Raw genomic sequence first — 23,021 nt, forward strand, 5'->3', positions numbered from 1 at the left:
GCTCTGCCACCGTTCAAACTATTTGTTGCAAATGTTGTATAGCGCCGACTGCATCGAGTCAACGCTAGAGCGCTTTATATCGCAGAAGCAGAATGTGGCGTACGTTCTGAAAGGTCATCATATGTACTACTTACTGCAGAGAATGAGTTGTAACACATTGTGCACTTTACTCGAGGGGGGGGGGAGGGGGGTTGTTTCAGTATTCCTACACGTGTAGGTCCACTTTGGACACTAGGTCAGTGACCGGCAGTGCCAGTAACGGGTTAAGGGAGGGCAGCAGGACACGTTGCCAGAATTGTCCCTTGCTGGTGGCCGGTTTTACGTTTCGAGATTTCATAATAACGTAAATGCACAGCATTTTAAATGCAACTCCTGTAGAGTACATACGGTAATAATGGCGGACGTGTGGGTGCCCCTTTGAGTCCAGCTGGTCTGTGGGCCCCCCATTTTACTCCCAACTAGTCTGTGAGCTTCCTTGCTCCCAGCTGGTCTGTAACCCACCTTTCCGCTCAGCTGATATCTGCCCCCCCATTTGCGGCCATCTCGACTGTGCCGCCCTCCTTGATTCCATCTGGTCTGTGAGCCCCCTTCGTGTCCATCTGGTTTGTGGGCCTCCTTTTAGGCCAGCTGTTCCGTGCCCCCCTTTAGGCCAGCTGGTCTGTAGGCCCTCTTGCTTCCAGCTGGTCTCTGGTCCCCCGTTTGAGCATAGCTGTTCTGTGCCCCCGTTTTGAGCCCAGCTGGTCTGTGGGCCCTCTTGCTTCCAGCTGGTCTGCGGTCCCCCGTGTGAGCATACCTGTTCTGCCCCCCCCCCTTGATCCCAGATGGTCTTGGTTTCTCCCTATGCGTCACAGGAGGGGGGCTGTGGACCATTCTTCTCTCCGGAGGGGGTTTCTGTGCCATCCTTGCGGCGAGAATGGGCAGTGGGCCACCTGTGTTTCCGGGGGTGAGGGCCCTGGTGGTGGCCTCTCTACTTCCGGAGGGGCTGTGGGCCACCTTTGTGTCCGAGGGTGGGGTGGTGGCCCCTCTACTTCCGGAGGGGATGTGGCCTACCCTAGCGTCCAGCTTTGCCAGAGATGGCACATTTTTGGAAAGAGCGTCATTCTGTGACGGCCACATGACGGCCACGCGCTCTGAAAAGCAGTGTGTGCACCCCCTTCAGAGAGCCGCCCAGAACACGCGCCCCTGGGAGGCCCGCGCCTGGCAGAGGCCCAGCAGGAGCGGTGTGCCAGCCACAGTCAGACGGGGAGAGGCCCTGCCATGTCCGGAAGGGGGCAGCCGAGGCGGCCAATGTTTACACGAACAGTGGGGATCAGAGACCGAGAAAGGCCTGCCCGCATGAGCACCTCAGGGCATTTGTCCACCCCAGGAGCACCTCAGGCCCTGCTGGCTGCCAAGGGCATCTATCCACCGCAGCACCTCAGGCGCTACCGGCTGCCAAAGGCACCTGTCCACCTCCCTGGAGCAACTCAGGGCATCTGTCCACCCCAGGAGCACCTCAGGCGCTGCCGGTAACCAAGGGCATCTCTGCACCTCCCAGGAGCACCTCAGGCGCTGCTAGATGCCAAGGGCATCTGTCCACCGGAGTACCTCAGGCGCTGCTGGCTGCCCAGCGCATCTGAACACCTCCCTGGAGCACCTCCGGCGCTGCTGGCAGCCAAGGGCATCTGTCCACTGGAGCACCTCAGGCGCTGTCGGCTGCCAAGGGCATCCCTGCACCTCCCTGGAGCACCTCGGGCGCTGCTGGCAGCCAAGGGCATCTGTCCACCTCCCTGGAGCACCTCGGGCGATGCTGGCAGCCAAGGGCATCTGTCCACCGGAGCACCTCAGGTGCTGCTGGCTGCCCAGCGCATCTGTCCACCTCCCTGGAGTACCTCGGGCGCTGCTGGCTGCCAAGGGCATCTGTCCACCTCCCTGGAGCACCTCAGGGCATCTGTCCACCCCCCAGGAGCACCTCAGGCGCTGCTAGCCGCCAAGGGCATCTGTCCACCCCCTGGGAGCACCTCAGGCGCTGCTGGCTGCCAAGGGCATCTGTCCACCGGAGCACCACAGGCGCTGCTGGCTGCCCAGCGCATCTGACTACCTCCCTGGAGCACCTCCGGCGCTGCTGGCAGCCAAGGGCATCTCACCGCCTCCCTGGAGCACCTCAGGCCCTGCTGGCTGCCAAGGGCATCTGTCCACCGGAGCACCTCAGGCGCTGTTGGCTGCCAAGGGCATCTGTCCACCCCCCGGGAACAGCTCAGGCAGGCCCTGCTGGCTGCCAAGGGCACCTGTCCACCCCCCCCGCCCCGGGAACAACTCAGGCCCTGCTGGCTGCCAAGGGCACCTGTCCACCTTCCTGGACCACCTCGGGGTATCTGTCCACCCCCCAGGAGCAGCTCAGGCGCGGCTGGTAGCCAAGGGCATCTCTGCACCTCCCTGGAGCACCTCAGGCGCTGCTGGAAGACAAGGGCATCTGTCCACCTCCCTGGAGCACCTCGGGCGCTGCTGGCAGCCAAGGGCATCTGTCCACCTCCCTGGAGCACTGCTGGCCGCCACGGGCATCTGTCCACCCCCTGGGAGCACCTCCGGCGCTGCTGGCTGCCAAGGGCATCTGTCCACTGGAGCACCTCAGGCGCTGCTGGCTGCCAAGGGCATCTTTCCACCTCCCTGGAGCACCTCAGGCACTGCTGGCTGCCAAGGGCATCTTTCCACCTCCCTGGAGCACATCAGGCGCTGTTGGCCGCCAAGGGCATCTGCCCATCGGAGCACCTCAGGCGCTGCTGCTGCCAAGGGCATCTGTCCACCCCCTGGGAGCACCTCAGGCGCTGCTGGCTGCCAAGGGCATCTGTCCACTGGAGCACCTCAGGCGCTGCTGGCTGTCCAGCGCATCTGACTACCTCCCTGGAGCACCTCCGGCGCTGCTGGCAGACAAGGGCATCTGACCGCCTCCCTGGAGCACCTCAGGCCCTGCTGGCTGCCAAGGGCATCTGTCCACCGGAGCACCTCAGGACCTGCTGGCTGCCAAGGGCACCTGTCCACCCCCCCGGGAACAACTCGGGCCCTGCTGGCTGCCAAGGGCACCTGTCCACCTTTCTGGAACACCTCAGGGCATCTGTCCACCCCCCAGGAGCAGCTCAGGTGCTGCTGGTAGCCAAGGGCATCTCTGCACCTCCCTGGAGCACCTCAGGCGCTGCTGGAAGACAAGGGCATCTGTCCACCTCCCTGGAGCACCTCGGGCGCTGCTGGCAGCCAAGGGCATCTGTCCACCCCCAGGAGCACCTCAGGCGCTGCTGGCCACTACGGGCATCTGTCCACCCCCTGGGAGCACCTCAGGCGCTGCTGGCTGCCACGGGCATCTGTCCACTGGAGCACCTCAGGCGCTGCTGGCAGCCAAGGGCATCCCTGCACCTCCCTGGAGCACCTCAGGCGCTGCTGGCAGCCAAGGGCATCTTTCCACCTCCCTGGAGCACCTCAGGCATGGCTGGCAGCCAAGGGCATCCCTGCACCTCCCTGGAACACCTCAGGTGCTGCTGGCTGCCAAGGGCATCTTTCCACCTCCCTGGAGCACATCAGGGGCTGTTGGCCGCCAAGGGCATCTGCCCATCGGAGTACCTCAGGGGCTGCTGCTGCCAAGGGCATCTGTCCACCTCCCGGGAGCACCTTAGACGCTTCTGGCTGCCAAGGGCATCTGTCCACCTTCTGGGAACACTTCAGGCGCTGCTGGAAGCTAAGGGCATCCGTCCACCGGAGCACCTCGGGTACTGCTGGCTGCCAAGGGCATCTGTCCACCTCCCTGGAGCACCTCAGGTACTGCTGGCTGCCAAGGGCATCTTTGCACCTCCCTGGAACACCTCAGGCGCTGCTGGCAGCCAAGGGCATCTGTCCACCGGAGCACCTCAGGTGCTACTGAAAGCCAAGGGCATCTGTCCACCTCCCTGGAGCACCTCCGGCGCTGCTGGCAGCCAAGGGCATCTGTCCACCTCCCTGGAGCCCCTCAGGCACTGCTGGAAGCCAAGGGCATCTGTCCACCAGAGCACCTCAGGCGCTGCTGGCTGCCAAGGGCATCTGTCCACCCTCCCAGGAGCACCTTAGGCGCTGCTGGAAGCCAAGGGCATCTGTCCACTGGAGCACCTATGGCGCTGCTGGCCACCAAGGGCATTTGTCCACCTCCCCGGAGCACCTGAGGTGTTGCCGGTTGCCAAGGGCATCTGTCCACAGGAGCACCTCATGCGCTGCTGCTGCCAAGGGCATCTGTCCACCTCCCTGGAGCACCTCGAGGCTGTTGGCTGCCAAGGGCATCTGTTCACCTCCGTGGAGCATCTCAGGCGCTGCTGGCTGCCCAGGGCATCTGACCACCTCCCCCGGAGCATCTCTGGCGCTGCTGGCTGCCAAGGGCATCTGTCCACTGGAGCACCTCAGGTGCTGCTGGCCCCCAAGGGCATTTGTCCACCTCCCCGTAGCACCTTAGCCATTGCTGGTTGCCAAGGGCATCTTTCCACAGGAGCACCTCATGCGCTGCTGCTGCCCAGGGCATCTGTCCGCCTCCCTGGAGCACCTCAGGCGCTGCTGGATGCCCAGAGCATCTGTCCCCCCGCCCCCCGGAGCACCTCCGACACTGCTGGCTGCTCAGGGCATCTGTCCGCCTCCCTGGAGCACCTCAGGCGCTGCTGGCAGCCAAGGGCATCCCTGCACCTCCCTGGAGCACCTCAGGCGCTGCTGGCAGCCAAGGGCATCTTTCCACCTCCCTGGAGCACCTCAGGCATGGCTGGCAGCCAAGGGCATCCCTGCACCTCCCTGGAACACCTCAGGTGCTGCTGGCTGCCAAGGGCATCTTTCCACCTCCCTGGAGCACATCAGGGGCTGTTGGCCGCCAAGGGCATCTGCCCATCGGAGTACCTCAGGGGCTGCTGCTGCCAAGGGCATCTGTCCACCTCCCGGGAGCACCTTAGACGCTTCTGGCTGCCAAGGGCATCTGTCCACCTTCTGGGAACACCTCAGGCGCTGCTGGAAGCTAAGGGCATCCGTCCACCGGAGCACCTCAGGTACTGCTGGCTGCCAAGGGCATCTGTCCACCTCCCTGGAGCACCTCAGGTACTGCTGGCTGCCAAGGGCATCTCTGCACCTCCCTGGAACACCTCAGGCGCTGCTGGCAGCCAAGGGCATCTGTCCACCGGAGCACCTCAGGTGCTACTGAAAGCCAAGGGCATCTGTCCACCTCCCTAGAGCACCTCCGGCGCTGCTGGCAGCCAAGGGCATCTGTCCACCTCCCTGGAGCCCCTCAGGCACTGCTGGAAGCCAAGGGCATCTGTCCACCAGAGCACCTCAGGCGCTGCTGGCTGCCAAGGGCATCTGTCCACCCTCCCAGGAGCACCTTAGGCGCTGCTGGAAGCCAAGGGCATCTGTCCACTGGAGCACCTATGGCGCTGCTGGCCACCAAGGGCATTTGTCCACCTCCCCGGAGCACCTGAGGTGTTGCCGGTTGCCAAGGGCATCTGTCCACAGGAGCACCTCATGCGCTGCTGCTGCCAAGGGCATCTGTCCACCTCCCTGGAGCACCTCGAGGCTGTTGGCTGCCAAGGGCATCTGTTCACCTCCGTGGAGCATCTCAGGCGCTGCTGGCTGCCCAGGGCATCTGACCACCTCCCCCGGAGCATCTCTGGCGCTGCTGGCTGCCAAGGGCATCTGTCCACTGGAGCACCTCAGGTGCTGCTGGCCCCCAAGGGCATTTGTCCACCTCCCCGTAGCACCTTAGCCATTGCTGGTTGCCAAGGGCATCTTTCCACAGGAGCACCTCATGCGCTGCTGCTGCCCAGGGCATCTGTCCGCCTCCCTGGAGCACCTCAGGCGCTGCTGGATGCCCAGAGCATCTGTCCCCCCGCCCCCCGGAGCACCTCCGACACTGCTGGCTGCTCAGGGCATCTGTCCGCCTCCCTGGAGCACCTCAGGCGCTGCTGGCTGCCCAGGGCATCTGACCACCTCCCCCGGAGCATCTCTGGCGCTGCTGGCTGCCAAGGGCATTTGTCTGCCTCCCTGGAGCACCACAGACGCTGATGGCTTTCTTCCTTTCTAGGTTGAAGCCTAAAGACTTCTTATGAACATTTTGAAAGTTTCCCTGGGAATGCATTCTGCCCACTGATTACCATTGGCTTTGTGTTTGTAGCTCACAGTTGCTTGCTTTCTATTTGCTGGCTTTGTTTTAGGCTGACCAGCTTGAGTTAGTCCCTCCTGTGGAGCATAGCTTGTTCACTGTATTCTTCCATCAGTGCTCACTTTCTGTAAACAGACCTTTGCATTTTGTTCTTACCTCGTCACATTTGCTGTGCATTCAAAGACCTGGACAAAATATCAGGCTCTGTCTTCTGAGGAAGTTTGGTGTTTACTTTTCTTTCTTTGTCTTCCGAGTGAGAGGATTTATGTGACCATCTTGCTGGTCACTGGAGTTCTGAAAGGAAAGGCTTTTTCCTAGTACACAACAAAATATAATTGTCTGAAAATGTACTGCACAGATATTTCAGAGTATATCAGAATTAGGTGTAAATGCTTCATGAGTTCATTGGGAAAAGTAATGATAGATTTCATAGGTTTGGTCTGTTTTTTTTTTTTTTTTTTTTTAAAAACAATTTTTATTAGCACAAACAAAACACAAAAGTACACCTTTCGTCATTACATAGCGTATCCGTGCAGTACCTCTGCTGGCATATTGGCAATTCCTGACATTTATTAAGACTATCATTCATGCACACCCCAGCCTCTATGTCCACCACCCGCCGCCCCCCGCACGCACACCCACCCTGCATCGAGTCACACCCCAAGTGAAGAGGATGGCTCAGCTTCAGTCGCTCAGCTCGGACTCTGAGTCCGTTACCGGGGGTTCACAGATATTGCCTCTAAATGCGTTCCACTTGCCCCAGATTCTTTGCCATCTCCTGGGGCAGCCTGTGTTCGCGCACACCACCCTCTCCGCCGTCATGGCACTATCCATGTCCCGGCCCCACCTCCCGTGGGAGGGGGCTGCCTGTGCCCCCCAGTATTGCGCAATGGACCTCTTTGCTAATGCTAGTCCGACGGTCACCCAGGTTTGATCAGCCTGGGTAAGATCAGTAGTATCCCACACATTCAGTAAACACATTCGGGGTTCGAGTGGGACATCATGACCGGTAACCCGTGAGATCGTTGCCATGACCTCCCCCCAATATGCGGCTATGTCAGGGCATTCCCATATAGTGTGGAAGAAGGTGCCCTAGGTTTGGTCTGTTTTATTATGAAAAATTGTAACAAAGATATACTTACTCTGAAAAGCATGTGTTAAAGACAGTAGGCTTTTGAGGGTGGATTGTTCTTAAACGGCTAAAGCACGTAGTCCGATATTTTGTTGTATGAACTTTCACAGATTACCGTAGTAGGCCAGGGGTTTGGTGTTGGTGATTCACCGAACGAGCCTTGGGGATCGGAGATCTGCACTGTGAGAATCCTTGTCATCCTCTGTTGGGATAGGTAGTATTTTGCTTTGCCTGCCGTACTTTTGTGTACATTTGCAATTTTACGACTGAAAGCCCGATGGGTCTCTTGTGGTGAAGTGTACACTAAGCACAATAAGTATCAGCTGGTTATGGTGACATGCCAATTATAACAGCTGCAGGCTTGACTGGTATGCAGGGATATGGTATGCCAGATGCCACAGGTGTGACCTCTTTATTATGAAAAGTAATCGCAACAGCAGCAGGCCGTTATTGTGAAAAACAGGCCTTTAATAGTGAATTGTTATCGCATTATGTTACAGCTGTCGAAAGGTATTTGGTTAAATGTAATCTCACAGGAAACCTTAAAAAGCAAGGTTTTTGGTGCAGGTCATCCACTCTAACACACCATGGGAGTCTGTGATGATTCTTGTTAGGCCCTATTGAGCTGGGTTCTATATTGTTTTGTAAACTGTAAATTTGTACATATTTCTGTGCATCATGATGGTTGCCAGTTTATGCGCACTTCAGTAGGCTAGTGTTGTATATAGTGCCAAGCCATTGGTAAAGGCCAGATGACGTCTCGGTTGACTGGGAAAAGTTATGCCAGATTCATTAGGTGTGATCTGCTTATAATAAAAATGTATGAATTTATGACAAATAGTCCATTCTTGCATATTGTAAAGATCATGTGTTCAAGGCAATAGGCTTTTAAGGGTAGCTTCTCATTACCCTGTGATAACGCCTGTAGACAGGTAATTTCTAACTGTGAATATAGTAAATTACCTTAGTAGGCAAGGGTTTTGGGTTTCCTCTGCTGGTTGCCCTATGACAAACCAGGAGTATAAAAGATTTCACGGTCCCTTTCCTTGCTCGGCCCTCTTAGGAGGAGTATATTGCTTTGCCAATTGCATTTTGTGTACTATGTCCTTTTATGACAGTATGCCTGATGCTTTCCTTATGGGAAAGAGTAAGCTCTGTACCGGAGACCTCAGTTGGTTATGGTGACAAACCAATTATAACGGCTAGAGGCCTGTTGGGTTCGCTAGGAATAATATTGTTAATGCCATAGGCCTGGCCTGTTTATTTGAACATTTATTTTAACTGCAGAATTACAGACATGTTTGGGACTGTGAAAAGCATATGTTAAAGTCAATAGACTTTTAAGGGTGGATTGTTCTTTCTCTGTATTAAAGCCTATAGATAGCTTATTTTGTTACGTGAAATGTCACAGATTCCCCTTGTGAGGAAGGATTTTGGTGATGTTTACCCAAACTGACAAACCACAACGGGGAAAGATTTTCTCTGTATTAAATCTTCCTAGAAGCTCTTCTTAGTGCTCTGCCGGGATCTGGAAATAAAATCATTTAATAATACAAACATAAACACACACACCACGTCCAGCTTTGTTCTGCCACTAGCCTTTCTGAGTGGCATTTACACTCTGCTTCCAAGCATACAGCATGGTGTAATGGTTCTGTCCGCCTCGGTCATTGGCTCTCTTGCTCTGTGAATGATGGCATTTTCTGGTCACAAGTGCATCCACCTGAAAAAGAGGTGTGCTTCAGTGTTGCAGCTGGTTGGCCAGTCCTTTATTTTCCGTCTTCTCCTTTTACAGTTACCCTTTCATTTCTTTGCTGCTTCTCTTTTTATATTAATATTTCTTAAGAGGATACTACAGATATTCAGGCGGTGATAATTTGTCACTTGCTTGCCGCTTATTTCATCTGCAGTGCAACACGTCCCATGTGGCCACTTCAAGTAAACCAGGAGACCATTATGGAATCCTGTTGTCTATGGTGTATCATTGTTTTACTATTCCAAGATGGCCAGCAAGTTGGTGCTGTATGTGGCGGCCATGCTTGAACTTTAAAACCGCGATAAAGTATTTACAATACCTCTCCAAGACGGACATCCGCTGCTGTGTTTAGTTTTGCTATTGCAAGGATACGCCTGTCGTGTTTAGATGGCAGAATTTATTCTTTTTTTCCCCCACTTTTATTCTTTTCACTTATTGTAATATGCTGTTGAGTTTGTGTATCTTTTTATTGCTGTTGTGTCAGAGGATGAATGCAAGAATTAGTCGGGGTATGGATAAATGGTTTCATAAGTGCACAGATGAGTGACAAGGTACTTTAATTCAGAAACAAGACCTATTGCCACTGCTTGTTTTGTTAATCTTTTATTCATTACTCCTTGAAAGTGCACGTTTCCCCTTGCTTTCTCTCCCTGCTTTTGCCTCTGCCTTCCGCGCATACACCATATCCATTCTCCACTTCCCCCAATCTGTTTCCCGTTCCACTCCCCTTCCCGCTTACCATGTTGGTCCCCATGTTAAATTGTTTTTATTATTTAACTTATGAGGGCCAGGCAGCTCACGTCATTTTTTGTGCTTCAAGGGCACTTGTTTTTTACTTTTTAGGTCTCGCCTACTCAGCGCATGCATAGGAGGCCTTTAGCCATCGTGCAGCTCTTTTGCAAAGCACATACTCGTGCTTGTGGCGGCAGTGCGCAGCGGCGCGCCACAAGCGCGAGTATGTGCTTTGAAAAACAGCAGACTGCTCTCCCCAGCACGCACCACTCGCGGGCCAATTAACTAGTGCTTGTTTCACCTTTGAAAAGCCGCTCCTCACTCCCGCAAGCACGAGTGCATACCCTCCACCACCCAACCTCACCTCCCTCTCTCTGCTGCGCGCTCTGTTAGTGTTCTTCCTTTGAAGTCTTCGTTCCTCTCGGACTCCTCCTTTAAATGACCCTCGATTCCATTCAAGCTGTTCTTCCCTCCCCTACATCGCTCCTCCCTGAAAAATAAAAATCCTGTTTCAATTCCCTACTGATGACGATTGCAGCGGATCACGCACCGAGACCGGGCAGTTTTTTTAGCCTATATCCCCCGGCCTGCTTTCCGTTGTTAGCTTGAGCATTTCTAGTGTTGCTTGCTTAACAAGATTTCTTTGAATACATTGATGTGAAGCAGCACGTACGGCCACTCTAGCTGCTGCGCTTGTGTTTCGGTGCTTGTTCGTCTTAGATTCAGATGGCCCTGCTCCCGGGGTTATCTTTACAGCACGCTTCGTGTCAGGCATGTTTTCTGTTGTTTGCCCGAACTCAGAGACATTTCCCTATCCGCTCTCTTAATTTACAAAAACATCTGCCAAAAAGCAGACTACTGCATAAGGAAAGGCAGAAATCTCAAACTATTGAGGGGTCCTCATGTGCCCTCGCAGCCGGCACACCATGGGAAGAGGCTCGTGCATCTTGTGATTCTGGGCAAACCACCATAAAAAAAACATGTATGTGTTTGTCTGTAATGCCGCAAAAAAAAGACTGTACGTGCATGCATTCACAAACACAGTGCAAACTCAGTAACTCTGGAGCCCTGATACACACGAAGAAGGCCCTTTTACAATTACCATATTATTCCGCCCGCCCCTCCCTTGCGATGCCTGAAGTGTTGAGGCAGTGGCTTCACCAAGTTCCTTCCACGCTCTTCATCCAGGATAATTCAAGCAAAAGTGCGCTTTGTGCATAAGTGGCGCCCCTGGTGCTTCAGCCCCTAATTGTCCACTCGAGTCCGGCCCTCCGCCACACCTCCTGGTGCTGCCCCCTGGCGACGCGTGCGCTCCTTTCATCCCCTGCCTTTTCTTCCGCTCTCGTGCACTCAAGGTCAGGAGCTCCAAGTGTCATTCATAATAGATGCGGAGAGCTCTTTATTCCATTCCTTTCTAACTCCATGTCTGCTCCTGCCTCTGCTACCACACACCCGCATGTACAGACCACCCACTAGCTCGGTGCTCGGCTCACCACTTCTGGAAAGCTATGAGCCGGCCTCTAGTGCTGGCGGGTGGCACGTGTCCCTTAGCTGGCAGAAATTATAGGGGCATGTGTCTACCATTAGGCCCACCTTCACTTCCTCTGTGGCATGAGTTCCACGCTGCCTCTGTCCCCACGCGGACCGGCCACTGTCTCCTCTCCCACTGTTGTTCGCTCCGCAGTGGTCGAGACCCTGTATGTGATTCACTTTCAGCTGGTATCAGGCACCTCCTTAGCCAGGGCTACATACATGGCTGTGAGTGACCCCACTCCAATGCAATGTGAGAAGGGTAACTTACAAATCACACTGCACTTGCTCAGTGTGTAGGTGTGAAGCTTGCATAGACATTATGGGTCCTGTACATATTCTTCATCAGGAACACTTCCTGCCTCCCGGTGAAGAGGCGAGCTCCAGCCTCTGTCGCCGCAGCATCAGGAGCCTCCTTGGCAAACCATGGACTCTTATGGTTTGCCAAGCTAAGCCCTCACCACTGACTCGTTGGTTATAAGTATTAACGGCTATATGACAAGCTCAACCTTTCATCCATTCAAGAGTTAAGAAGCATTTGCATAGCCAATAGGTCGCCTTTGGGACCTTATAAGTGTTTAGCCATGCAACAGTTAATGGTGCAGTAAGGATATTGTGCTGCATAACTAAATACTTATAAGGTCCCAAAGGCGAGACCTAATGGCTATGCCAATGCTTGTTTAATTTACTGTTCTTACATGGCTAGTCACAACAGTATGTTGAAAAGGATTGCTATGTGTTACTTTGCCTTTGTGTGCATGTTGTGATACTTGCATCATGACGTGCACATGCGTCGCAATCTATGCATGCAGATTGGCAGCTATACAGCAATGGTGTTTCTTTAGTAGAAAATCTGTTTTTAAAGATTGCTGGCCATACTGTTGCATATGATTGACAAAAAACATTGGTAAAGCCAAGAGTTCAGGCTTTTAGAGCGGGATCCTTTTGGCTTAGCCAATGCTTGTTTTATTAAACTCAACAGTATGGAAAGCTTTGTTGACCCACTAAGATGTGACCTTGAAGTCAATCCCTGGTCCCTGCAGTTGATAGATGGGTAGCAGACCTGCTATTAGTTGGACAAAGAGGCAAATCTGGGCAGCGAATGGAAAGACTCAGGACAAAGGGTAAATATTTAGAGCAAAAAATCAGGACAGAAGGTGAGTTTTGCCGACACGTCTGTGGGTGTGCAATTGATCCCTCACTACGAATTCAATCAAGAATGATCATAGAAGCGAAATAAAGTCTGCCAAAGGAAATCATATGAAGAAATCATATCGCAAACACAGACATAACAAAAGTGGGAAACCAACAAGGAAACAAAGTTTGACATAACTCAGATATTTTCAGAGTGTAGTCACAAAGGAAATGTCTGAGTTATGTAAAACATTTTTCGTTTCCTTGTTTGTTTCCCACTTTCATTATAGCTCTGTTTGTGATATAATTTAATACATACCGATATTTTTTCATATGATTTCCTTTGCCATTGAATTAATTTAGCTTCTAGGATCATCTTTGAGTTAATTCATCGTGAGGGACCTCTTGCTCCTTTACAAATGCTCGCCCCCCTGTGTACCTTTTGGGTTCCCTTGTCTATGAAAACCCATCTGTGGCGGTCATGCAATGCTAAAATGGACAGCTAACACAAGTACAAGTCTGTTTACATTGTTTGGTGTGTGTAATCTATAGCCGTATTGATCAGGCCTTCACACGTAGGTGGACTCATTTAAGGGGTAAAAACATACACGTTAAGCAGAGTTCGACAGCCAGCATCCGGACAGTTCACAATTCTATCCTGCACCATAAATGATAGTGCCTAGAGGCAGACCTCTGTTGCTGATCGCTGACTTGAGATCACAGGTAGAAGCACTTCTAGCTTGAACTTTGTTTTCAAAGTGTCTCTTTAATCAGAGCTGGCAGACTTCAGGAGTTATTTGTTCCCCAGAGCTAATGAGTAGAAGACATCGGAGCCGGATTATTTCAAATTAACCAGGATCTGATTAACAAAATCGATATCGTGCGTCAGTCGGGTGAATTTAATTTGGAAAATATCCTCTTGTTTGCTGCATTGCTGCCAGGCGTGGCAAGTGTAAACGACAGCATTTCTTTTTACATTGGAAAGTTCAACAGGCAAATTTGAAAAAAAAAAAAAGTTTGCTTTTACTGTGTACAGTAGGTTGTTACCTGCAACAGCTGGCAAATCTGGAGCTATTAATAGACTGGACACTAGAGTTCCAGGTGACTGGCAAGGTTCATGGCTTCAGCAGCTGTGCAGAGCTGCTGACAGGTTTAGGGAAGGTAGGGAAGCCAGAGCTACATTCAGGCCAGTGTTAGCTGCTGCCTTCCAACGCCCCTACAAAGGGTCACAAGATTTTAACATCTGCTGCTGCATAGCCAGGGACTCTGAAATAATTTAGCAATGGATGCCCAAATAATGTGACAAACGACTAAATTATGTGGGTAGAAAGGCGAATTATGTGGCATAATGCGACAGAATCGGTCGCAACATTCATTGCATCACGTTAACAGACACCAGTAGAGGCCTCACTTCATTAGTACCAGTTTACCGCCTAGATACAGCAATCGGTACTTAAAAAGGTGACCAACCTTGCAGATGGTTTGCCACTTTGCAGGAACTCATTCCACTAGAAATCTTTTGTTTAAAATCCTCAACCTTTAAATCAAGTGGTGGATTGTGTAATAAGTGTGGTAGATCCATGATCGTGTGGAATATGTCCTAGCTGGAGATTTAACAAACTTCCAGTCATCCTTGGTATTGCGAAGCAGAAACACTAAAGAGTAACATTTCATCTGCTAATACTTGTACGTGTGCTACAGACAAGCTTACCCAACTCGCCAAAAAGGTGTCGGAGGATGGAATAAACTCCACAAAGGCTCACCAACACAACCTAGAAGTTAAGAGACGGACAAAGGACTATCAAAACGCACTGCGGCAACAGGCTGGGAGAGACGGAGTTGTTTTTTATTTGTGGCCAGGCATATATTAAAAACCGATGTTTCTAGACAGAGTGCCAATTAAAATATTTACATATCAATAAAAAAAACCTTTCTATAGGTTTACAGGAACCATCGCCACAATCTGTAAATTTATGACCAAACTGGGACCCCCGTGTTCTGTAGCAAACCTCAAGACTCTTATTGGTGGTGCCTTTGCTTGTTTTACTGAAAGTTAGGGGTGGGTTTTACACCAATCAACAAGGTCATTATGTTTTTAAACATATTTTAGCTGCTTCTTGCTCACTTAAAAAAATAAAATAAAAAAAATAATTATATTTGGCACCACTGTATCTTTTTAACACTTTTAACTTCTTCCTGTTGTATTTAAGATGAAATGTGTTTTCTTGCTTGTTTTATCCTAAATTGTCATGATTTTAAGTAATCAAACGATATTACTGCACTTTCTAAATGGGTTATGACCCAACCATCTGCAAAGTCACACCGCCCAAAATGTCAAGAATATGCTGCAGACTTGCGTCATATGTTTGTCACCTGCCCAAGGCTGAATGCATTCTGGTCTGATGTAACCCATGCACTTGCAACACTGATAGGTCATGATAATCCGATCTCCGAGAAGGAAATAGTATTAGGGGTAATATAGGAACGGGGCAATCTTCCGAGATCTCTAGTTTCAATCATTATAGCAAATGCTCGTTCTCGTGGATGGATTCAAAGTGAGTCCAAATATTAATGAATTTTGGGATTTACTTAAAGAAATGTATTAAATGGAATTAGCGCTAGCTAAAGCCAAAGGTCCGTGCTCTTGGTTAAAATTTAAAAGGGTATGGTCCAGTCTTCAGTGGGACTAAGAAGTAGTAGTCCACACGATTCTTAGTCAGTCATTCTTGTAATCAATCTATTTGAAGTCACTTTCCTATGTATTTTTGTTTGTGCAAAGTATGCTTTAACCTTTGTGTTCTCATGTGTTCTGATATTGGTTATTTTTGTCTTATCTCTGTGCTCTTTTGGTGTATTGTATTCTACTTATGGCTATACAATAATAAAAAAAGTGTAAGAGGATGGAATGAACTCCACACAGATCACAAAGGCCCACCAACACAACCTAGTGGTTAAGAGACGGACAAAAGACTATCAAAACACACCTGCAACAGGCTAGGAGGGATGGAGTTGTTTTTTATTTATGGCCAGGCATATATTAAAAACCGATGTTTCTAGATAGAGTGGCAATTAAAATATTTACATATCAATAAAAAAAAACAATAACACATAGAGTTTTTAGGCACCTTGGTGCAATCTGAAAACGATTATCCTTTTATTGGACGGACCGTGGCGTTTTAGTATTGGAATAGATCTTTGAAGCAGACCTATGGAGACAGCAGGATTCGAACCCTTGACCAACGAACTGAGAGGGCGAGTCTTACCCTGTAACCATTAGGCCACAATCTGCTTCTACTTTTTCTGATGAAAACATTAAATGCAAAAATCCGCGAGAGAAGAGTTTTGGGTCTAGCATACATTAAAACAGAGATTTCCAAACAGACCTCCAATTAAAATATTTGTGTATCAATAAAAAATAGTTTTTACCTAATCCTACTATTCTCACGTTAACAAACCCCATTCTAGACCTATATACTAAAAAGATCAGCACCTGCTAAATGTCCATATTTCTCAACATAATATGTTTTGTTCTCTTAACCTGGAGGTGGTGGACATACACCACAAACTGAATCGCCCTGAAGAAGTCTTGTGAAAAGAGACGAAATGCGTTGGCTACACCGATGTGAGTTTTTTTTATAATTCAACAATCGAGAAAGTCTTTTGAACACACAACATGTCTGAAGTGATCTGAATAAATGCTAGAAAGTCTGAAGCACATTTGGGAAACTGATTGAAATCCAGAATCACTGTTGAGCTGTACTGATTATCGCTTGAACAAAACAGATTGTGTTGAGAAATATGGACATTTAGTAGGTGCTGATTTTCTTTTTTTTAAATTTTTTTTTTTTTTAAGAAATGTGTGTGGATTGTATCCGCCTATGGGGACCCAGGAGGCACTTTTTCCCTGATTTAAGCACCACTTTCTAATATCAAACCCTACATCTTGTTGGGTGCGGCACCGAGAGTCTAAGCCTCCTTTTTTGTGAATTGCTTACCATTTTAGACTAATTTGTGTCATTTAAAAAAGACAATTAGGCTCTAAACCTTTGATCTTCAAATTAGTGGCTTGGGGGGACTATTTACTAATTTCTAGTGCAGCATCAACCATGGGTGCAGAGCTGTGCTAGGGGGAGAGAGCAGGGCAGTACCATATCTGCTAAGGTATTGCACTGACGCACTCTTCTCCAGTGCTGTCACTCTTTCAGGCTGCCCAGCGACACACACATACCTTTGCATAATAGTGCCAACAGGTGTGAACTTCATACCTAGCATAGGTTTTGACCAGCAAGTGCAGGCTTCGAGTACAAAATACTATGCTTAGACATACTTAAAATCTTTTCCCACTTTGTAAATGTTGAATACAGTGCAGCTATGTGAATCGGTAAAAGTAATAAAAACATTTCTCCTTGTTAGCAACTGCCTCAAGGAGGCATTATTCCTTGTTGCAAAGCCCAGTCTACCATTAGTCGATAGGGCTTGGTGTCAAAAACCATGGATGGTAGTGTGGGAACACGCATGTATCTCCAATACAAAGTCGCTCGGCTAGTTGAGTTTTCTTTACTACTTTCCAGTTTTCCTTTAGAAAGTTAAATACATTATCAACAGTTTGCACTAGTATGTGCCACTTTTTGTGACTTTGCACAGGGGCAAAATGTTGATAAATCTGCCCTCGAGAGTCTTCGGCCATTAACATTTGGCTGTAACAACCACTCTACATTTGTAGATGAAAACATTTGATGCTAAAGTCCATTAACGAGAGGAGGAGTAGTTTTGTTTTTGTGGCCCGCTGTATATTAAAAAAATATTTCCAGACAGAGTTACAATTAAAACACTTGATTATCTGTAAAAATTAGAATATAACTAATCCTGCTATTTCCCCATTAAACAAATACAATTTTAGACACATTTGTGCAGTTTGAAAACGAGTATTTATTGAACGAACCATTATACATTCTTTGGAATGGACCAGACGTTTAAGCCGACGCAAGATTCAAATCCTTAACCACCAGACTGAGAGTTTCCACAATAAATAATTGTGCTACTAAAAATAAGATCTACCTTGTTTCTCTTCTCCTGTCCCCTTTAACGTTTCCTCAATTTATCCCCAGTGTGTACTTTTTTTTTTGTGTGGGTTTCTTTTTCCTGTGTCCTGACCTAGTTATAGGCTCAGCCGTGCTCTGACCTCTGTATCTTATTTCTGTCTACAGCTCCTGCTCCCCACGATGCAACAGTCCAAAGTGAAATTGATAGTGACAGGTGACGACTTCGGTTATTGTCCAAGGAGGAACCTGGGCATCGTGGAGTGTTACCTTGCCGGGGCGGTATCTAATGTCTCTCTCCTGGTGAATGGCTATGCTGCCTCAGATGCAGTGCTCCTTGCCCGAAGGTGAGTTAGTTATCGGTCGCTTAAGATTGAGGTGTTTGTCACTCAGTGTCCCTTCTAGATGAGAAATCACTAGTTTCTTCAGTGCTTAGTTTGTTTAAAAAAAAAAAGTGCAGGTGCTCAATAGTGTACTTGGGCGGTCACTGGTCACTGCCTGCGTAGAAGATCCCATCGCGGTGATAGTTTCTTATAACGGGGCTTGGGAGAGTGGGATGAGGGGTCTCCTCCTAGAAAATAGTTTCTTCTAAAGGTGCTTGTGAGAGTGGGATGGGTCTCCACCGAGAAAATAGTTTCTTATAAAGAGGCATAGGAGAGTGGGAGGGGTCTCCTCCGACAAAATAGTTTCTTATAAAGGGGCGTGGGAGAGATCTCCTAGAAAATTGTTCCCATGAAAGTTTCAGTATTTCAAAAGCTGTGCAATTACGTCACACAATTTGCCATAGAATTGTAATATCTATTGGTACATACGTGACCTTCGTTTTGTGCTCTCTGCAGAGCGACCATGGATTGGGCGCACTTGTAGTAAGAATGCCTTTATGACACAGTTACTGGCATTGTCAGAAACACACACTGCCTTCAGCCTCAACTCTGGAGCTCTCAGTCCTGATGTCATGAACACACATCAACTTCCTAAACTTACCCCGACACCTAGAGGCAGCTCAGTTTACAATAGGCAGTTTGCAAGACTCATATGTGACATGATAAAAACCGCAGAAACGCAAAGGGCATGAGATGGGCCGGTAGTGGCCCATTTCACCTCTGTTTTTAAATACTGCTGGTGCGAAGGACCCACTCCACTCAAAGCCCTGACTTTCACACTAATAATCTTCTCTCTCTCTCTCTCTCTCTCTCTCTCTCTTTCTCTCTCTCTTTCTTTCTTTCTTTCTCTCTTTCTCTTTCTTTCTCTTGCTCTTTCTTTCTCTCTTTTTTCCCCCTCCGGGGGGAAGGTAACTCACATGAAGGTGTAGTGGCATGTGGTAGGGAAGGCACAGCTTAACGTAAGGTGTGGTAGCTAGGGGAAGGCACAGCTTACTGTAAAAGGTGGTGTAGGAGCATGGAAAGTCCACTTTAAGGTGAAGCAGCAGCCGGGGTTGAGGGGACAGTGCCTCTAACGTGTAGTACGGGTGCGGAGGAGGCAGAAAAAGCTCAATTTAAGGTGGAGCAGCAGGAATGTTAAGCTCACATTATGATGGAGTCGCATGTGGGGGCAGTGTAGCATAAGGTGTGCTTCAAGGTAGGGAAGAGCTCATTAGGTGCAAGGAAGAGTTTACATTGTGTCGCAGCGGCACGTGGACACCCTACTTGCTCCAGAACACTGGAGAAGCAAGGGAGGAAGAACACCCTGCAGTATAGATCAGCAAGTAGGTACGGGTGTACCAGAAGGGGGATCTGCAGGTGTAGTGTAACTCTGCTTCGGGTGACAAATGGGCAGGAACTTGTGTTCTCTTCTAAAGAAGGGCAGTGAGTGTGTGCGTGCATGCATTAAGAAGGGTGAACAGCAAGAGCAGGGATGTGGAATTCCTATAGCCCGACGCCCGGGACATATTGTTTTGGGTCAAGGACAACAAGTTCTCATGTGAATTTAGTCCTTGGGACAAGTAGGCCCAACCCCCTACAGGACAAACCCTTTGGCTGCCATTTTACAGTACCACATCATGGATCAGGGAAAGGCATTGCCTGCAGTCAAAGTATTATTTGTGTCTGTGTTAATGCTGTTCAAACTTGTTTTTATGGTTCATTAATGCAAAGACTTTATTATTAGGGTGGGCGCTCTAAGCAAATGTAAGCTCAGACTGCACTACTGACAGTGGTTACAGTATAAAAATGTGTACACACGTTCTCAATGTTTAGCAATATGAGGTTATGCATACTGCTCCCAGAATGCTTTCTGATTAGATGCAAATATTTGCGGAAGCTTGAAAGCAAGATTGATGTTTGTTTGCTTTCACAAAAAATGTTCGCAAAAACATTTAGCTAAACTACTGAAAAAATGTAGGTACCATTTCTTTGCAGCATCATTTAGTAAAATGTGGTGATTTACACTAGTATTTCCGAAAAATATTAATTATGGAAAATCAGTGTAACGAGTTTTAATAAGAATATGGGAAACCTACAAATAAACAAACATTGGTAAAGCCAGGTCTGAAATTGTTTGTAAGACTTTTGGTTTTGTCAATGCGTGACTTGTTTTGGCATGGTTTTTGTAAAACCTTACTGGTGTGGGAGCTGCCGGGCCCTCACCATTATAACAAACATAGGCAAAAGCAAAAATTGTTTTGGTCTCAAAAACCACATATAGTACAGTAGTTCCTGGCACTGAACAAAACGACTGTGTCGATATACTCCTTGTGAAAGAACAGAATGTTGTCACTAAAAGTGAAGCTAGCCGTTAGACAGTCTGGCAGAGAGAGACCAAACTTTAATACACACAAAAAGGTCATGGTTAACGCCAGACATAATTAGCGGCCTAATTATTAAATAAAGTGCACCCATGTTCTTGGATTAAGTGCACATATACGACTTTCGTGAATCCACAAGCCTTTACAGAAGTAGTCCAAGAAATAGTACTCCTAGAAAATATTTGTGAACTGCATTTTAGCTTGAACAAATATGCAGATATAGAGATTTCCTCTTAATCTTAGTGTTTGCAAGACATTCCCTTCAACCACTTTTTTCCCAACCCTGGAAGAAGTTATATGTTTGCCATTGTCAGGAGTAAATGGCCAACCTTTCTCAGTATGGGAAAAGATTAAAGAAAAGTTGGTGAAACCCCTTAAAACATGCAAGTTAGCAGGTTTGCACAGACTCAAAAGGGCATTCTAACCCTGAAACTGTTGCTTACCATTAACTTCAGCCGCAGTATGTAGATCTGCGGAAACGTGGCAACATAAGGGAATTGCTAGTATTCAAACCCTACTATGGAAGGAGCCTTCGCATATTCAGAGAGGTTATTTCAGAGCTCTCATATAATGAGATTGCTGCCATAATTTGCCGCTGCATTACATGGCACAAAAAGAACAAGTGGATTTTGTTACAGGACAAGTAGATCTATGAAGCAACCTGTCCCATGGACAAGTAGATATTTTATTAAATTCCACACCCCTGAATAGAATAAGAGCTCATAATGTGGAGCACAGGTGGCATAATCATCTTCAACAGAGCCTCTTAAGGGAGCAAAGCTACCATGGAAGATATCACTTTAAAGACAAGCAACAAGGGAAGACTTGATCAACATAAGGATGAGCAGCCAGCAGGAAAAGCTCAACTTATCCTCTAGAAGCAAGCAGGAAAAGCTCCCTTTGAGGTGTTGCAGCCTGTCCTGTTTGTTCCTCGACACCTACTTTGGTACTTTGATATTTCTATTATGCCCCCTCAAGACTTGAGCTAGTGTGTAAATATGTGACCATTATTCTCCCTTGAGACTAGTGCTAGTACTTAATTTTAAAGTATGCCTCAGTATGCTTCCGGAGACTTTGACTAATACCCTATTCTAGAAATAAACCCAAGAATGCTCCTAAGAATCTGACTGTCCTTTAGGCACCATGAAATTTGAAACTGAGTCGAAATTTTTCAGGATCTTGGCAACCATGTGATTTGTCGTCCATTTTGGTGTGCAGCTAACTTTTTAAAATGCATCCAGGCACGCTAGTAGTTAAAGGCTTTGAGGCCTGCCTCAAGCGATGTCCTTATCTGTGCAGTCCGGCAAGTCATCTCTCTTCTCTTGACTTGTTAGGCAGCTTCGTATAGCATTCACCTTGGAGTTCAGAATCTCAAAATATTCAAAACAAGAGATTTTTCATTCGCAACCTGGAAATCTGGTTAGTGCACTAGCTGAATAGTTACTGAGGGATTTTCCCTTTGTTCATTAAGACAAAGCCTTTATTGAGAAACCACACAATCCAGGTCATGTAAAAGCTGCAAAGTGTTCACAAGAAGATTTCACTGAAGTAATCGAGAGTTACTCATCTGTCGCTAGCCCGGAGAGACCAGAATTGGAGAACTCGTGTGTTTCTCAGAGGAGTACCATGTCACTAATTTTTATTATGACCCAAATCAGGAAGAGAAGTTGAAATGGGGAGTGCTTATCTGTGAATCATTGTTAGTGAATTCTAGAGAGGGTTTGGTGTCAGATATTTTCCTCTTATCATACACCCCTTCCGTAATAAACAAACTTCAACACACAGTGTATTTTGGTGTTGGCAATAGTTGAGTAGAAGCTCTTGGCCAAACATTCATGTATGCAGGCCAATGAGTTACTGAGTTTGAACCAGGAAAATAAAGACTTATCATCCTAAGTTTCCAATTTTGATAGTTTCGCAATGGAAACTATTTGCCCTGATGAAACAAGATCCTCTTTTTTTTTTTATTGAGGGCTATGGGAGGATCTCAAGGATGCATTGGCTCATTTTGCAGACCACCTGGGACCCTTTCTGAATTTATAGATCTAGATGTCATATTAAATCACATTATAGGTGATATATGTGAGTGTGGACGTCAAGATGATTGGGAAAATGAATCTCTTAATCATGATGGCCGTGAACCTATGTAGATGGGTAGTGTTGTAGGTCTACTGTCTATGGAATAAAAGGATAAAAGACGTTGCTAACATTTGTGTCTTCACCGCAGCAAATATGTGCATTTTACTAGTGATTACGCTGTCAAGCCAAACACTGTGGCTCCAACCCGGGAATTGGGGATGGAGGCTCGGGGAAAACAAGCATGGCCTTTCAAGGAAAACTTCAATTTATCAAGTTATGGACAATACTTTGGTCACCATAACTTGGTAAATACCATGGCACAAATCCCCAGTCATCTTACCATCACTGTAACTTGTTAGTTAATGCTAACCACAGAAGTATCTGCAAATCATATTGGATTCTGGAGCTACTTGAAATTTCTTTGACATTCCTTTTGCCAGATCTGTTGCATCCTGTGATTTAAAAGGAAAGTGGTCGGAACTGTCCTCTGGATTAATCACATAGCACACCGTACCTCTCATCATGATTTGCTGAAATGGTCCTACTGAGACCACTAGTGTTGATCTGATTGACATTCCGTGATTGGGAGCCACTTTAGGGGTTCCCGGTTGCAACAGCTTGACCCCTAGATCGTTTAGGTCTTTCCGAGGTGCCCTTGTATTCCCAACACTGTCCACATTCGTGTGGAGTTTCCAGACCTGATGTCTCCTTTACCGCTGAGTGGGGTAAAGTGACGATCTCAAACTGGC

General features: G+C 48.1%; 1 protein-coding gene across 3 annotated transcripts in view; it reads left to right on the forward strand.

The window, feature by feature from the left end:
• Nucleotides 1-23,021, forward strand: part of YDJC (YdjC chitooligosaccharide deacetylase homolog) — a 141,368-nt gene that overhangs the window by 38,685 nt on the left and 79,662 nt on the right. For all 3 annotated transcript variants that reach the window (XM_085636441.1, XM_085636440.1, XM_085636439.1), the window contains one exon: nucleotides 17,619-17,797. In XM_085636441.1, the coding sequence (XP_085492567.1) occupies nucleotides 17,634-17,797 (164 nt within the window). In that variant the 5' untranslated portion in view covers nucleotides 17,619-17,633. The remainder of the gene's footprint in view (nucleotides 1-17,618; nucleotides 17,798-23,021) is intronic.

The sequence above is a fragment of the Triturus cristatus genome, chromosome 11 (genome assembly GCF_964204655.1).
Source record: "Triturus cristatus chromosome 11, aTriCri1.1, whole genome shotgun sequence".
NCBI lineage: Eukaryota > Metazoa > Chordata > Amphibia > Caudata > Salamandridae > Triturus > Triturus cristatus.